Source organism: Channa argus, chromosome 15 (assembly GCF_033026475.1).
Source record: "Channa argus isolate prfri chromosome 15, Channa argus male v1.0, whole genome shotgun sequence".
Taxonomy (NCBI): Eukaryota; Metazoa; Chordata; class Actinopteri; order Anabantiformes; family Channidae; genus Channa; species Channa argus.
This window is the reverse complement of record NC_090211.1, coordinates 14,093,927-14,110,488: the sequence shown is the minus strand read 5'-3', so window position 1 is coordinate 14,110,488 and position 16,562 is coordinate 14,093,927. Positions and strand designations below refer to the sequence as shown.

Genomic DNA, 16,562 nt, shown 5'->3' with positions numbered 1-16,562 from the left:
ACACCTGCTAAGGACGTCCAGGACTATGGACCAGTTGCTTTGAAGTTGGTGCTCTGCAAGTCTATGGAAAGAGTGGTGTGTCAGCAGCTGACAAATATGCTGCTAGACAAATTGGAGACACTTCAGTTTGCCTACAAGGCAGAGCGTGGTGCAGATGATGCATGTCTCTCACTTCTGTCATTTCCTCACTCACTGTTTTGCACTTAGGTCCAACATTTATACAAACATGACAAAACCAGACCTGCAGTCACACCTAGTCAGTGCTGCCTTGTTCTTTCTTGCCTCTATGTCTATTTGATATTGTGTCTTCCCTGTTTTTACTAAGGTTGCATAATGTGACTTTATGTTGTTTTTAACTATAGTTCATCAGTTGATCAGTTGTTGTATATTGTTTTGTGTTAGCTGTCTGCTTTCTATATTTCTCACGTTGTATTTTTTTGGCTGTGTAACATCTGACCATGGGACAACAGTTGAAAATTAGCTTTTGGGTTCATGCTGACACATTTACAAATATGTGAAATATTGTCCCTAAAATAAAATACTAAAAGTAAATTAACCAGTAAGTGGACAAATTGCCTTTTTATCTGATGTAAAAATATTTACAGGCTGGTTGTGGCTGTTTCCTTTAATCTTTCTTAAGTTGGTTTTGTTTTCCCATGAAACTACCGCAACCCTCTTACAAAACATCCACTGTAAAGAGAATGCTGACTGACACGCCTGGATGCACATACGGAATTGCAGTTTTGTGTGTTGGGCTTTTGTGATATCTATATGGTAAACTTGAAGCACTGAAAGGTTTGAAAGACAAAACAGCATAATCCACAGACTTTTTTTTGCAGTTTAATTTTTCTTCTATAGAAAAACACTTGATGTTTGTGGCCTACAACTAAAAAAAAAAAAAAAAATCTGACAAAAACACATGAAAACATATTGAGCAAGGAAAAAACAGTAAAAACAAATGGTAAAAATATTCTATTCTATTATAAAACAACAGGGCTGATTTTATATGTCAACCAAAGAGTTATACAGCGATTTTGGGTTGTTGAATCATGAATGGTGACAGAAACCCGGGCTGCTACATCAACAATTCCTTAGCTTTGTTTGAGTATTGTCAAGAAAACAAAGCAAACCTCTGCAGTATCAATTTAAGTGCTTGAGTTGGATCATTACATTAAGTAAAATATTTTATTTTATATAATATATATAATAAATATTCATAACTAAGACATTTAAAAACATTGAATAAATATCTTTAAAGATGCATGTTTCATCCAATTAGGGTCATTTATTCATCTTGGCTGCCCTTCAGTTCTTTGTAGCACTGCTTCACCAGTTCAAGCTCTTTTGAAAAATCTAAAAAAGAAAACAAAATGAAGTAAAGCTTATAGTTTAAAATATACTTACACATATACATAAACCATTTGCTGGATTAATAATTTTAATAATATATCTTCAGAATTCTCTGTAATCTATGTGTATGATACTATATGTTTACCTGGGATTGAGTAATCATCTGTCTTGAGTGACAGCTCAATTGCTTCCTTCAGGGTGTTAAATTGTATATTAACAGAGAGAGAGAGCCTCAGAATGGGCTGACAAAAGGGTAAATGACTACATATGTGTGTATTAGTTTTGTATATATCTTAGCCACTTAATAACAATGGTGGCATTTTTGACTGAATGGATTTTGGCAGCAAAGGTAATATTCATAATGGAAATTCAATTCAAAAACATGCAAAGCCCTCATGTAAATGAATATGTAGCACAATACTGTATGTTTTCTTACATGATTATATATCATGTTATAAAATGGGAAAAACCTTTAATCCATTCAGGCGCTGCAACATAAGATTTTTAGTGCACTCAAACATGACATTCTTTGAAACAAATAAGTGCTTCTGAAGAGTGTCCCTCATGTTTTGCAGCATTTTTTGTCCTTTAAATTTTGCTGCTTCTACAAAAAACAGAAAATTGTTGTCACACTTAATGTAAATGTGAAATATTGTAGTGACAGCTTGTATATATCAGGTTATTCTTTTGTACTTTTATAGCCCTCTTGCATGGTTTTCTCAATTGTTTCCATCAGACGTTTGTACATATCTTTCTTACGCTCCCGGATGATTTTGTTGAGTTTTGCCTTAATTTTTTCTTCCTTAGAGAGAGAACAAACATAAATTCAACAGTATTTTTTTTGTCTGGCATTGATTAGAATTGAGTTTACAGTATTATACTTTGCAATGTTTTAGGTGCTAAAGATAATACAAATAATTCAAACAATTACTTAACTTTATACTATGATAATTAATATGTATGGGACAATTTTCATCCCCACCTCTGTGTTGAGAAATGTCAGCTGCAGTTCGACATCATTGTACTGCTGAATCAGCTTCTCTGTGTCAAGTGAAAACATGCTGATGACTCCATTGAATGGTCCATGTTTCCCTCCATTGCTGAAACATTACCAATTTGAAATTTTTCAAAGGCAGCACTGAAAAGATTGTGTTGTAATAAAGTAATTTTACTGTAAAATGCAGCATACGTGATTTGCACTGCACAGTTAATAAATAGGAAAGCAAAAATCTAAGTGCTATTGGAAGAAATGTTTCAGTTTCATGAGATGCAAGTGCAAAAAAGAACAAGATTTTTCACTGACATTTACACTGTTTTTCTCTGTATGTCTGTCTCCTCAGGCATGAAGACTTATCTGATCTCTGGTAGAAAGATGGAACCGCACTCTCATTGTAGCTGCAGTCAGTTGGGGTTGGCTGGACCAGAGCATGTGGACCCCCAGTATCCCACACCCAGAGTGCACACACCTGATGAAGCCGCATCATCTTGCACAATGGCCTCTGACAGATCCAAGGTGAATGCAGACTATCTCTGGGCATTATAGATGAAAGGCCAGTCCCATCTCATATTTATGTGATCATCTGTCTTTATTGCCTGAGGGATAACAGTGACCTGAACGTTGTTCATCTTTGGTTTATGTACATGTGGGTGTAGCAGAAGGTTGAAAAAACATTTTTCTGTTTTGTATGCAAGGAGCTACTCTTTTTTTAATTGTATGGGCTTGCGTCGAGGGACGGAAAAGAATTAAAACAACTGTCATTACCATGCTGAAACAATTCTTTTTCACTAATACTAACTGCTAATAACAATTAAGGAAACACAACACAGAGATCAGAGTAATTAGACTATAAAAGCTCTTGGTTTCTACAACAGGCCATAAGTGACCCTTAGTGCTCAGCAAACCAGAACATGTCCATTCAATATTATAAAGCTCCCCTCACAAGTCTGCCCATTGCTTCCATGGACTCACTAAATCTCACTCATATGGACTCATTAAGACTCCCTTATGATTACCACCAAACCCATGAAACAACCCCATGAAACAACAGGTTTTTGAGAATACGCTTACAGCTTTTTGCTCTGATTTTTGTGCAATAGTGTATGTTTACAACATCATCGTCGTATTTCATATTAAAAATGTGACATTCAGGTGATGTATGATGTATAATGTTTTTGAATAAAGTATTTGCATTTACATTTACCTGTACATTTGCATTTCTTCATTTGGTAGATGCTTTACATATGACAAACTGAAAGTTTCACTTTCATGAGCAGTTTTTGAATATTGGGAGCAGCCTTTGGCAAGTTACTCTTAGGTGCAGTGTGTAAGATATAGAGGGGTCTATTCGCAAAAACTAAATAGAGAATTCCTATTTATGTTTTTATTAGTTTAACACCACTTTAGTTGTGTGAGGCATTGACTGCAAAATGTGTGATTGTTTGTCCTGCACATGGCACAACCTACAGTACACTGCACAGGGCCAAGCTAACTCTGTTTGCATCAAGGGAGTTTTTATTAATTTTAAAAGTTGATGTGACCGCTCTAACTGTCAGATCTGACAGCTGACAAGCTAATGTCCATGTAAAAGACATGTCCCTGTCCTGGCTGTAAGACTCTATTTTGATATTTGTCTTCCCTATTTTTACTAAGGTTGCATAATGTGACTTTATGTTGTTTTTAACTATAGTTCATCAGTTGATCAGTTGTTATATATTGTTTTGTGTTAGCTGTCTGCTTTCTATATTTCTAACCTTGTGTTTTTATTTTTTTGGCTGTGTAACATCTGACCATGGGACAACAGTTGAAAATTAGCTTTTGGGTTCATGCTGACACATTTACAAATATGAGAAATATTGTCCCTAAAATAAAAAACTAAAAGTAAATTAACCAGTAAGTGGACAAATTGCCTTTTTATCTGATGTAAAAATATTTACAGGCTGGTTGTGGCTGTTTCCTTTAATCTTTCTTAAGTTGGTTTTGTTTTCCCATGAAACTACTGCAACCCTCTTACAAAACATCCACTGTAAAGAGAATGCTGACTGACACGCCTGGATGCACATACGGAATTGCAGTTTTGTGTGTTGGGCTTTTGTGACATCTATATGGTAAACTTGAAGCACTGAAAGGTTTGAAAGACAAAACAGCATAATCCACAGACTTTCGTTTTTAGCAGTTTATTTTTCTTCTATAGAAAAACACTTGATGTTTGTGGCCTACAACTAAAAAAAAAAAAAATCTGACAAAAACACATGAAAACATATTGAGCAAGGAAAAAACAGTAAAAACAAATGGTAAAAATATTCTATTCTATTATAAAACAACAGGGCTGATTTTAAACCAAAGAGTTATACAGCGATTTTGGGTTGTTGAATCATGAATGGTGACAGAAACCCGGGCTGCTACATCAACAATTCCTTAGCTTTGTTTGAGTATTGTCAAGAAAACAAAGCAAACCTCTGCAGTATCAATTTAAGTGTTTGAGTTGGATCATTACATTAAGTAAATCATTTTATTTTATATAATATATATATAATACATATTCATAACCAAGAAATTTAAAAACATTGAATAGATATCTTTAAATATGCATGTTTCATCCAATAAGGGTCCTTTATTCATCTTGGCTGCCCTTCAGTTCCTTGTAGTACTGCTTCACCAGTTCAAGCTCTTTTGAAAAATCTAAAAAAGAAAACAAAATGAAGTAAAGCTTATAGTTTAAAATATACTTACACATATACATAAACCATTTGCTGGATTAATAATTTTAATAATATATCTTCAGAATTCTCTGTAATCTATGTGTATGATACTATATGTTTACCTGGGATTGAGTAATCATCTGTCTTGAGTGACAGATCGACTGCTTCCTTCAGGGTGTTGTCCAGTGTGTTCAGGATTTCCTCCTGTTCAGCACCAAAATTATTGTCATCATCACCATCATCATCATCATAATCATCATCCCTACTCAACACAAATATTATCAAAATTAACTAAATTGTATATTAATAGAGAGAGAGAGCCTCAGAATGGGCTGACAAAAGGGTAAATGACTACATATGTGTGTATTAGTTTTGTATATATCTTAGCCACTTAATAACAATAGTGGCATTTGTGACTGAATGGATTTTGGCAGCAAAGGTAATATTCATAATGGAAATTCAAAAACATGCAAAGCCATCATGTAAATTAATATGTAGCACAATACTGTATGTTTTCTTACATGATTATATATCATGTTATAAAATGGGACAAACCTTTAATCCATTCAGGCGCTGCAACATAAGCTTTTTAGCGTCCTCAAACATGACATTCTTTGAAACAAATAAGTGCTTCTGAAGAGTGTCCCTCATGTTTTGCAGCATTTTTTCTCCTTTAAATTTTGCTGCTTCTACAAAAGACAGAAAATTTTTGTCACACTTAATGTGAAATATTGTAGCGACAGCTTGTATATATCAGGTTATTCTTTTGTACTTTTATAGCCCTCTTGCATGGTTTTCTCAATTGTTTCCATCAGACTGTTGTACATATCTTTCTTACGCTCCCGGATGATTTTGTTGAGTTTTGCCTTAATTTTTTCTTCCTTAGAGAGAGAACAAACATAAATTCAACAGTATTTTTTTTGTCTGGCATTGATTATAATTGAATTTACAGTATTATACTTTGCAATGTTTTAGGTGCTAAAGATAATACAAATAATTCAAACAATTACTTAACTTTATACTATGATAATTAATATGTATGGGACAATTTTCATCCTCACCTCTGTGTTGAGAAATGTCAGCTGCAGTTCGACATCATTGTACTGCTGAATCAGCTTCTCTGTGTCAAGTGAAAATATGCTGATGACTCCATTGAATGGTCCATGTTTCCCTCCATTGCTGAAACATTACCAATTTGAAATTTTTCACAGGCAGCACTGAAAAGATTGTGTTGTAATAAAGTTATTTTACTGTAAACTGCAGCATACGTGATTTGCACTGCACAGTTAATAAATAGTCTAACAAAGAGCTTTGCATGCTCATTGAGTAATTTCTTACGGGAAGGTCTTCCTGAATTCCTCATTAATGCTGTCAGTTAGGAATGAAGATAACTTCATGTTGAGGTTTATTTGTTTCCCCGTTTTTTGTTTGTGGGTGCCCAGTTTTTCAACTGTACTCTTCAGTGTTCCGTAAAATCCGTAGCGTTTTGACTTATTCTAAGGCAAAGAAATACATATATATCATTTTTAGGGCCTAATTATATTACATGCAAAATCTGTCTAAATGTAATTGTTCAAATACTTACAGGATATAAGAATTTCTTCAACTTTGCTTCACATAAAGTTTTAGATTTTTCTACCCCTTCAGTAAGGCATTTTTCAAAAGCAGAGTAGGTCTCTTCCATGGATTCTTTAACCTTTTCAAGTTCACAGCTTATTTTTTGTTGAATGTATGAGTTTAAAGCTCTTTTGTTTTCAGCCTGAAATTAAAAACATAACATTAAGTATTTAAGCAATTAAACTAAAAATCTTGGCCAATATCTAATATTCTTGAGTCTGACCACTTTTTATACTGCAATTATGCTGCCTCCTCGACATTCAAGCACATGTGATGCAATGTGGTATTAGTAGTTGTACTCACCACGTCCGTACTCCTAGCTCCTTGAATCAAAGAGAGAATCCCGTGAGCTCTAGATACATAGTTTAAAGTCTCAGAGTGACAGTCATTGAGATTTTGCAGAAATTCCCGCAGTTCAGGTATTTCTTCAAAAAGAAGAAAAAATGTTTGTAAAAATTTCAAAATTACATTATAAACTTAAATCTCATGATAAAATTAGTAAAACTTTTTAAATTTATACTATTAGTGAAAATGCTGTAAGTATGGAGACTTCACCCACCTGTGTCATGTGGCTCTAGATGTTTTTCTTTCCAAAACTCTGTGGAACTTACTGTGAACACTTTGAAACACTCCTCATTGAAATGTTTCTGGAAAAAAGTAGCTTTCTTAAAATCCGGCTCTAAACTGATGTCTTTGATTTTCTATCAGTCTATATAACTCACCTTTATTTTTGTATTTTTGTTGAAGTTGTTCCTCACTTGCTTCTTGGCTTGCATGTTTCTTTTAAGAATGAGAGCATTGATGGCAGCTGCTGAACTACTGTATAAGAAAAGTACAGTATTTTCAGCAATAAAACCCAACAATCCAACATGTTTTAAACACAGCCTTGTCTCAGAATAAATGAAAAATATGTCATATGAACCCTATATTAAAAAGTGTAATAATTATTGTGTAAGCTGTCCTAACCCACATTATTTTTTAAATATTACTCAGTTATCAACAATATGCATTTCTTACTAGCTTTAATTCAGTGAAATGCAGTGAAATCACTTACTGATTGTCTGACTCTTCAAAATGATCAGACTTTGTGCAGATGAAGTGAATCTGCTGACACTCGCCCCCATTTCCCATGAAGCTACTGGCACTTTCCAAGATCTCCCAGGATTCTTTCTCTGTTGCTGCTCGATTAATTTCAGTCACAATCCACACGGTAGAGCAGCGTCTGACAAGCTGAAGAGATGTAACAGCAATTATAAAAAGTATAGTTACAGTTAAAATATAATTATAATAATAAACAACATTGCATGTAAATAAATTACCCCTTTCCACATTTCGTCTCTGCTCTTGTCAAAGTCCCCATTCCCAGGAAGGTCCACAAGTGTGACATGCTGCAGAAAAGGATTTCTAGGCACCTTGACTGTCACACACTTCACTAGTGGCCAATACCACTGCTTTACTCCTTCATACTGTCCATCTTCAGGGTCCCTTCTTGTATATTTGACAATCTGTGCAGATAGTTCTTTAGCCTGCAATACATAATAACAATGAAGCAAAGCAATACAAGATTTTAATTATGTAAACATTCAAAGTTTTTATCAAAACTGGTTTGATATTTGCGGTTTATCATGGGTCATGCTAATCTTGCAGTGATATGTTGCTAACTGAGATACAATATTTATATAAGTCCTTCATATATATTTGGAACAGATTGTTTAATTCAAGTTTTTAGTCAACAGTAAAATGTGACAAACTGTCAAAAGCACCATTGAAATTAAACAGTAAATGCCAGAAAGCTTTTTACAAAGTGAGACATATAATTTCTTTTAATCTTACAGTTTCACTTTTGAGAAACTTCGGCTTGCCTCTGAGAAATTCTGGAATTTCTCTGAAACATTTGTTGTCCAGGAGATTTTCAAAAGATATGTTTTTGCATTCTTCTCCATACAAGGCTGAGCGCTTTTCATTAATTTCATGATCATTTTTGCCATCTTCCTCTTCCTGATCTTCATTGTCCCTAACAATATTATACAATGGCCACATCTCATCTTTCCACTCCTAAGAGACAAAAAAGTGGAATTTATTTAAATGAAGCTTGCATGTAAAGTTAACCACAATATAATGACTTCTCAACTAATTTCAAGTAAACAAACACATATTCAGGTTATTTTACCTCTTTGGTAATGAACTCAATCTCTGCCTCATACTTCAAGTTGGGTGTAGCCTCCACTTTAATCATAACGGTGGTACAGGCGCTGATGTTTCCATTGGGCAGAAGATCCTTCTCTCCAATGACGGCATTGATCAAAGAGCTCTTTCCAGCCCCACTTCTACCAAAAACACCAACCATCTCTCTCTCCTCTGTCTCCAAATCACTTATTTTATTTCTGTTGTGCAAAGAGTTTAACAATTTATTTGGAAAATATACAAATGCTGAAATAAATGTGTCAAAATCAAGAAGCCACCTATTAATAAAGAGCTTGCTGAAGCACAACTTAGGAACAATGAAAATGTTTGCATTAACAGTGCCCTTAAAGATGCATACATGCTACTCATAGTAATAAAGCCACACATAAGACGTTTATACCATTTATCATCTCATTGTTTACACTTTTCTGTCTCCCCTCTAATGCAGTCACAGTATGCAGCTAATTTCATAGCATGAGCTCTAATAAATTTGCTGTTTGAGAGCAGGACAAAATGCCATACAAGCAGAGTAACTAGTGTAGCTGGAGAATTGGGAAATATAGCAGCTAAAGAGCTAAAGTTCATTTTTGAGAGTTGGCAGAGACCAAAACAGAGCTAAAAGGAAAGTAGACAGTGGACACATATTGCTTAGGTGTCAAAAATTGAAATCTACCAATCTAATGCTGCAAATTAAAGGTGTAGTTCTTGATTCTGTTTGAACTCAACAGCCAAACAGAGAGAGCTGACCCAGAGCAATCTGGTAGACAACAGAACTGTCCCTACAGCTACATTTTGTAAAATCTAAATAAATAACCACTAATTTAAAGGCTAAATTAGGACTGACTCAACACTACAGACCAGGGTAAACCTCTGGATGATAGTGGTCCTGGACAGTAATGGAACCAGGCCCATTAAACAAAGAACATGGAATATAAAAAATTTAAAACTTACTTTAGAAAAGCTTGGAGCTTTGTGTTATCTTGAAAATCGAGTCTTTTATAGACACATTTCATGATGTCTCTCATACCAGACAGTTTGATGTCTTCTGTGAGTAAACAGAAAGAATAGTCACCAGGAATTATAATCTATTGAATCTAAACTTAAAATGTATGTAAATAACATATATATGCTGTTGACTGTTGGAGGTGATAATATTTTAAGACACTGAGCAGCCACAATAAAAGTACGTTCTGTGTATATAGAGACTATACAACAGAAATTTATTGAATACAATTTTTAATCCTATAATAGCCATGTTGTATAATTGCCATGTTATTAATTCATATAAATACCTGCATATGATCCTGGTACTAAGGTACATTGTCGCTTCCTTGCTGATGTTTGCCATTTGCTGCATTCGTCTTGAAGGTCCGACTTTCTCTTTCCTTATTGGATGTTTTTTAAAAATCAAGAAGCAATATGTGCCTTTCACCTCTTACATATTAAAACTTATGAAAGTCAAATGTTACTAATGGAATACATCAATTAACACTAGATGTAATGAAAATGATACTGTATATCTCACCTTTATCACTTGTGTCACTGGTTGAGGGCTGATCCTAAGGATGAACAACGATATTTCGATCTTAAGACAGTAATTTTTTATCAGAGCTCTACAGGCTTTAACACACTGCTATATTTTTCATACTTATTCACAGATTTTAGTGCCTCGAATACAGGACAAATACAGGTCAAGCACCAAAGTACGACAGGAGATACACTGAACAAGTGCTGTTTGAAATGTTTGTTGATTTCAGAGGTAGCTGGGTTTCTGTCATTTCTCTGGAGTCTGCTGAATTAGTCTGTTTTTAATAGTGTTAAGAGATGTAGGTAGAACATTTTGCTTTTCTGGTGAAGTGGATATTTGGTCTATTGTGGTTGGTAGCTTCAGCTTTGTAATCACCGTCAACATTTGACACACTTTAGGTCTAACAAAGGCAAGCAAAATAGTTTGGTTTCAACAAGCGGGCAAATCTTAGCTGTAGCCAATTAAGACCAAAGACTGTATTAAGACACCTATTTGGCTGGAGCGTCAGCTCTCATTGTGTGAAGACCAGCGAGTCTACCTGTGCAAGTTCACCGAGCAGGACACTTTAAGACACTTTATTTCTAACTTCTTGTACTTCACCTAACCCCCCTTCTACTTCTCAAAGATTTTAATGTGATTTCAGCAGATCCCAGATCTATTCAGATCTCCTCTGAATATGCAGGAAATGGTGCAGAAGGCGCTGATCATATTTATTTTCAATTGCTGCAATGCCCTGTTGATGGGGTCATGGGTATTCACAATCAAACCCCTGGAGATGATCCAAAATGCAGCAGCACACCTCATTTTTAGTCAGCCAAAAAGGACTAATGTCACACCACCCTTCAGATCTTTGCACTGGTTTCCTGTTGTTGTAAGTTAGGTGTTACAGATTAGCTCCCTCCTTGAGAGTGATTTTGTTTATAGTGTACTTTTCTTAGTATTAATAGTTCTTATTATAAGTTCCTTTTGTTCTTCTGTTCTTCCCGGCATTCGTTGCTGAGAAACTATTGTATACCAAGAATTCTTGTTAATAAAAGTATAATTATTGTTCCAGTCTCGACATGTCTTGACTCCTGCTTGCTAGAGCATTACACCCGTCCCGCATCAGGTTCAAAGCTGGTAATTTGAAAATTGTTATCATTCATAACTTACATGAGAAGAAAAATCCTCTGTTTCCTGATATGTTGTGCTCTGTTCTCCCTAGAGACAAAATAATTTATTGGCATTATTGAAAATCGGCCATTATAATCTTTCATGTTTGACATTAAAGCTTTTACCAAATGCTCATGTTCTTGTACATCTTTAGGTTGTGCTAAAGCCTAATATATACACTTTATCACCCCAAATATTTGTTTGCAGTATCTTTGCAGTGCAGAACATTACCTTTAACAACTTTAGCCTCTTCTTGAATTTTGCCCTTGGTCCTAATTTAGGGAACAAGTCATCGATTTCTTTATCTCCAAGGCATTCGAGACTTTCCCTGTCAATGCCTTCTTCTGTAATGAAAAATATTCAGTGGTATCTTAGTCATGCCAAAGTAAGTTAATTCACTTTTCCAGCATTTATATGTCTGTATTAGTAGATGTTTAAATGTTTTGCTGTTGGCAGGTCACGTCGGTATTGTATATCACCTGTGCACAACAAAGAGCGAGAGAATTTACTTTACCCTCAAATCTTTCTATCCAGTTGCAGAAGTTCCAATCAGTTAATTTTTTACGAACAAAATCATCCATGTCCAAAAACAGGAGCTGAAAGGTAAACAGTCATGTTTCAATAGACCATTACAGCTTGATATTTACAATAAATAATTTAATAAAATGCTTTAGTGAAAATGAAAACCAGTAGAATTTACATACATGTATATAACCAACTGCTGAAACAAAATACCATCACAGTGTATTTACAGTGTGTTATATTGACTGCAGGTAGGTGGGTAAGACTCCACACATTAATAACAATGAATCATTAAAAGTGAATCAGTCAAGCATTAAATCTATCATTCTATGCTTGTTACTCTGTTTTCTCTGATTTATGTTGTTGCCTCTGGGAGTGAGTTATGCCTACTAACAGCAGAAACTTAATTGCTGGATTTCATTTCATTAATTGCTGAAAGAGCCTAGTTCAGTTGGGACAGTTAAGGAAATGTCTTCACTCTTTTTATGGTAGAACAAATTAATTGTCCTCTTTTACATTCTTTCATTCTGTGACTTTTTAAAATTAATTTGCAGAACATGTAAATGTACAAAGTAGTGTCACACAATGAACAACCTGCAATTGATTTGATCTCAGCTGGCACTGGTCAACACACCTGATTCACATCATCCTTCATGTTTTATAAGGACTTTCATTCCCATTGTTTGTTGCTAGTGTGTCTCCCTATGTGCCCTGTTTCCCTATTCTCCTTCGGTTTCCACCACTTTAGAACCTTCTCAGTCTTGTTAATTAGTTAATTAATTAATGTACTTGTTAATTAGCTATTAATTAGAGTGAGTTAGTCTCTGTGTTTTTGTTAGTTATTTTTCTTGTCCAAATTGTTTTTTATTTCCTCTTACCTTCTGTAGTTAGCGTTTTGTTAGTTGTTCCTCCTGTTCCTACAGTCTGGAAGTAAACTGTAGACAAAACAAATAATTACTGGTTGAGAAGGACTGGATGTTCTGGGGATAGACACACCTTGCATGTTCTTTTGCCAAAACAAATAAGAGGGCAACCAGGAACTTGGACTTTTTACAAAAACAAAAAGATACAAAATAGAAAAACCATGGCTATAAAGACAAGGAACGGGAACTACTTAATAAGACATTTAGGCCTAATAATCTTAATTAATAGACTAAATTGTTTCACAATCCATTTCTTACTGTGTTGAAAAAAATGGTATGAATTTACTGTATGTGATGAGATGGGAGAGACAAAGCAAACTGTGGAGGTGATGTTGTTCATAAACTTTGATCTGTACACAATAATTAGCACGAGCATTAGCAATAATTACATCACTGACAGCAGAGCAGTTAGTTTGCTGCGCTGCTGGTACGGTCCACAGGGGCAAGAATGTATTATGATTATAAAATTATAGAGAATGAATAAATATTTCTTCCCCCCTCCACACACATACACACACTTCAATGTTGGTTTCAAAGTATCATCATAGTTTAATCTATAAAGCTAATTTAATTAATAATACATAATAGTAACAGAATTGCAGCAGCTTAACTTGTTATTGTGTTATTTTAGTAGAATGTCTCTCTATTCCGCTTAGTTGTGAATATAATGCCTTGAAGTTAATATACTTACATTTTCTCCGTTCCTTTTGAGCTCAAATATGTGAGCCCTCAGGTGCGGATTTTATTCTGAACTCCTTTTATAATGTCTCCACCTCTTAACAGTGGAACCTCCTCCCTGCCTGAAGAGCAGGGTCAGCAAGATCAATTCAAATCTGGAAATATACCGAAGAAACTCAAATGATAAATTCTTATTAGTGATTTGATGATTTTTGCTTTTGAACAGTTTTACAATCAGTGTAAACATTCAAGATACAATTGCATAAATAACAATAATGAAGATGTATTGGAGTAGGAAATATGGATGCAAATTAGTGTTTAAAAATTAAACCCAATGTAATTCGACTAAAGCAAATCTATAAATCTAAATATTAACAGTAATTAAGTTTACAATGACTACTAACAAGTAGTCTAACACAGCCTCTAAAATGTTAAACACATTATTGAAAATGAAAGTGACAATTTGTTCACCACATCCAGCAGAGTTAACCAAAGGTACGTTAGTTCCTAAGTCTTGGGTTTACAGATGTCATGACGTCATGTCACATGACCAACCGGTGATACACCTTGCTGTGCATGCAGCACAACAGACTGTAACTGTGGGGGATGGTTAGCTGCTCCTGAAGCCGGAAGAATTAGTCTATATTAACCAAATGAAATCTTGCAGGAGAAAGCAAACATTTGGTTTTGTTCTACTGTACCAATCAACTCCTATACATAATCATACATGATATAGCTTTTCAAAATGTGTTAATACTAATGTTTAACTCTTAGAAACATGCACATTGCCACTTTGTGGACACGTTTTATGTTCTGTTGGTACGGTCCACAGGGGCAAGAATGTATTATTATAAAATTATACCCCCACGCTATTTCTCCAAAAAAAATATTTTTCTTCCCATTTCAAAATCTTCCAAGCAAAGTCAAACATATATTCAACAAAGTCAACATGTTGAATTCATGTGAGTCTGTTGTGGAAACTACAGTTTATAGAGACCAGCATAGCAACAAGCCGTCTGTTCTTTTCCTACACTGCCTTACAAAAGAACCTTTCAGCTCAAACCACACCCCCTCTTTGTCGTGAAACTTCTGAATGACTCAGACCACCTTGATCTCATATTCTCTGAACATGTATGGGCCATTACAGTATTTCACCTCCCTTTCAGACTCTTTCAGAATTTTTATTTATTTATTTTTTTAAAGATTTTATGTTGTTATATGTTCAGAAACCTATTTATTAGTCTTAATGATTACATACCTATTCAACAACACAAAATATTACCTGTAGATGAATAAGTTATTTATGAGAAATGCATTCAATCAAAGACACATCTATAAATCTGAGGACACACTTGAAGACTGTCAGAGTGGACAGTTGATATCTCAGGAGTGTTCCCACCATCTATTACAAATTTCTAGTCACTGACAGTCTGGAAGTAACACACATGACAGTAACCAGGAACTTTGACTTTTTAAATAAAAAAATAAAAAATAAGACAAATAACAGCAAAATCATGGCTATAAAGGCAAGAAACAGCTACTACTTAATAAGACATTTACGCCTAATAATGAAATAACTAATATGAAATTTGTTTCTGTCTTTTGTCTGTATGTGTCCCCGCAGTTCTCCCCGCCAGCTGAGGCTTCCCACCACTCAGTTCCAGCTCATTCTGTCTCCAGACTGTTTTTTTTCAGTTAAGCACAGAATATTAAACAGAAGCATAGATTCTATTTTTAAACTAATTTTCTGAACTAATCCTTAATTATTAGTTACGTATAAATAATTCTGGATTAATACCAATGCTTAAAATAATCATTTTGCAGACAGTCAATAACAATTTGTTAATTTTTGGTTGTTTCTTTTCCCCCTTTTATAGGCAGAATAATTCAGTGGTATTTACAAAAAACTAGTTGAGTGAATTAAATCTAGTTACCGATGCTGAAATTTTATAAGCCAGATAAGCACAGAGTAAATTTAGTCATATGGTTAGATCATTAGCAAACAGGTAAACAAGACTGTCAAACAATGACTGTCAACTGTGTGCACCTGGTCTCTTCATTCATGTTCTGTGAGGGTGGTTCCTTTCTTAGGTTTGAGTATAAATAGAAGGGGTTTGAGAGATACAAGTGAGAAGACACCAACATCCATGTGTTTTTCTTCATGCCGGCATGTATTAAACTGAGATGGTTCATCACAATGAGTTCTGTTTTCAGTTCTTCCAAGATCTAGTAATAGTTGACTAAGGAAGTGGAAAAATGTCTGTTACGCCCCTGTCTAGTGGGTAGGGGTGCAACATACAAAGATAAATTACATTAACTCCCTAATGTGAAAACAAGAGAAAACAGTCGAAAGAAAATGGCAGTTCAACCCTGCAGATTCAATACTATTTACAACTTTATACAAAGTGGTGATGGTAAAGATAAAGATAAAGATGGACCAGGTGGAAATTAGGTGACAGAGACTGATGGGAAAGTTCCTGTCACCAAAATACCTGGTGTTAAAACTGATCTTAAATTTTATAAAAACTTGTCACAATTCAAGTCTTAGACTTTGTTTGGGTTTTGGTTTCTTGCCATGGCTGCTTCGCTCTTTTACAGACATAATTAGCCCTCAGTATGCCACATACAAACATTCCTATGTGAAGATTTGTAGTCATCCACATCATCGTTATTCCAAAAGTTGCTGTTCAGACAAGATGTTTTACCTTTCATTCAAAAAGCCTTATTAGACACTTTTGTCATTGTCATTATGGTGGTTCTTAGATTTGTTGTTTTATTAAGTTTTATATATTTTTTTCATGTGAGAAAGTCTCCATTCAGATTAAGAAGATATTGGAAGTCTTTCCCAATTTATAAATTCAATTTCAATTTGTTATGATGACTGCACAAAAGTAAATATGGCTGCCACA

General features: G+C 34.6%; 1 protein-coding gene across 4 annotated transcripts; it reads right to left on the bottom strand.

Moving 5' to 3' along the window:
- Nucleotides 1-873: 873 nt before the first annotated feature.
- Nucleotides 874-16,469, bottom strand: LOC137099330 (nuclear GTPase SLIP-GC-like). 4 transcript variants are annotated; one of them, XM_067476035.1, is made up of 22 exons: nucleotides 13,667-16,469; nucleotides 12,931-12,987; nucleotides 12,045-12,126; nucleotides 11,762-11,874; nucleotides 11,531-11,578; nucleotides 10,376-10,409; nucleotides 10,143-10,235; nucleotides 9,802-9,895; nucleotides 8,837-9,050; nucleotides 8,500-8,721; nucleotides 7,986-8,192; nucleotides 7,721-7,896; nucleotides 7,389-7,485; nucleotides 7,226-7,313; nucleotides 6,970-7,091; nucleotides 6,635-6,808; nucleotides 6,388-6,545; nucleotides 6,111-6,228; nucleotides 5,822-5,930; nucleotides 5,605-5,738; nucleotides 5,172-5,253; nucleotides 4,509-5,029 (listed from the first exon to the last, which is right to left on the bottom strand). In XM_067476035.1, exons 3-22 carry the CDS (start codon nucleotides 12,109-12,111, stop codon nucleotides 4,962-4,964), a joined length of 2,418 nt encoding a protein of 805 aa, XP_067332136.1. In that variant the 5' UTR covers nucleotides 12,112-12,126; nucleotides 12,931-12,987; nucleotides 13,667-16,469; the 3' UTR covers nucleotides 4,509-4,961. The 4 variants fall into 4 exon arrangements, 3 of the variants coding, with proteins under 3 accessions (XP_067332137.1, XP_067332136.1, XP_067332138.1); XR_010910741.1 differs by lacking the exons at nucleotides 4,509-5,029; nucleotides 5,172-5,253; nucleotides 5,605-5,738; nucleotides 5,822-5,930; nucleotides 6,111-6,228 and adding exons at nucleotides 874-1,353; nucleotides 1,496-1,954; nucleotides 2,044-2,152; nucleotides 2,333-2,450; XM_067476036.1 differs by lacking the exons at nucleotides 4,509-5,029; nucleotides 5,172-5,253; nucleotides 5,605-5,738; nucleotides 5,822-5,930; nucleotides 6,111-6,228 and adding exons at nucleotides 1,913-2,152; nucleotides 2,333-2,450.
- Between the last annotated feature and the right edge of the window lie 93 nt (nucleotides 16,470-16,562).

What these genes read in the sequence shown, in the direction of transcription:
- LOC137099330 (XM_067476035.1), bottom strand. Translation starts at nt 12,111, where the DNA reads ATGGATGATTTTGTTCGTAAAAAATTAACTGATTGGAACTTCTGCAAC. An exon ending in AGAGGCTAAAGTTGTTAAAG is followed by an intron (nt 11,579 to 11,761) that starts GTAATGTTCTGC and finishes TTTTGTCTCTAG; the next exon opens with GGAGAACAGAGCACAACATA. An exon ending in CATGCAAGAGGGCTATAAAA is followed by an intron (nt 5,739 to 5,821) that starts GTACAAAAGAAT and finishes TGTCTTTTGTAG; the next exon opens with AAGCAGCAAAATTTAAAGGA.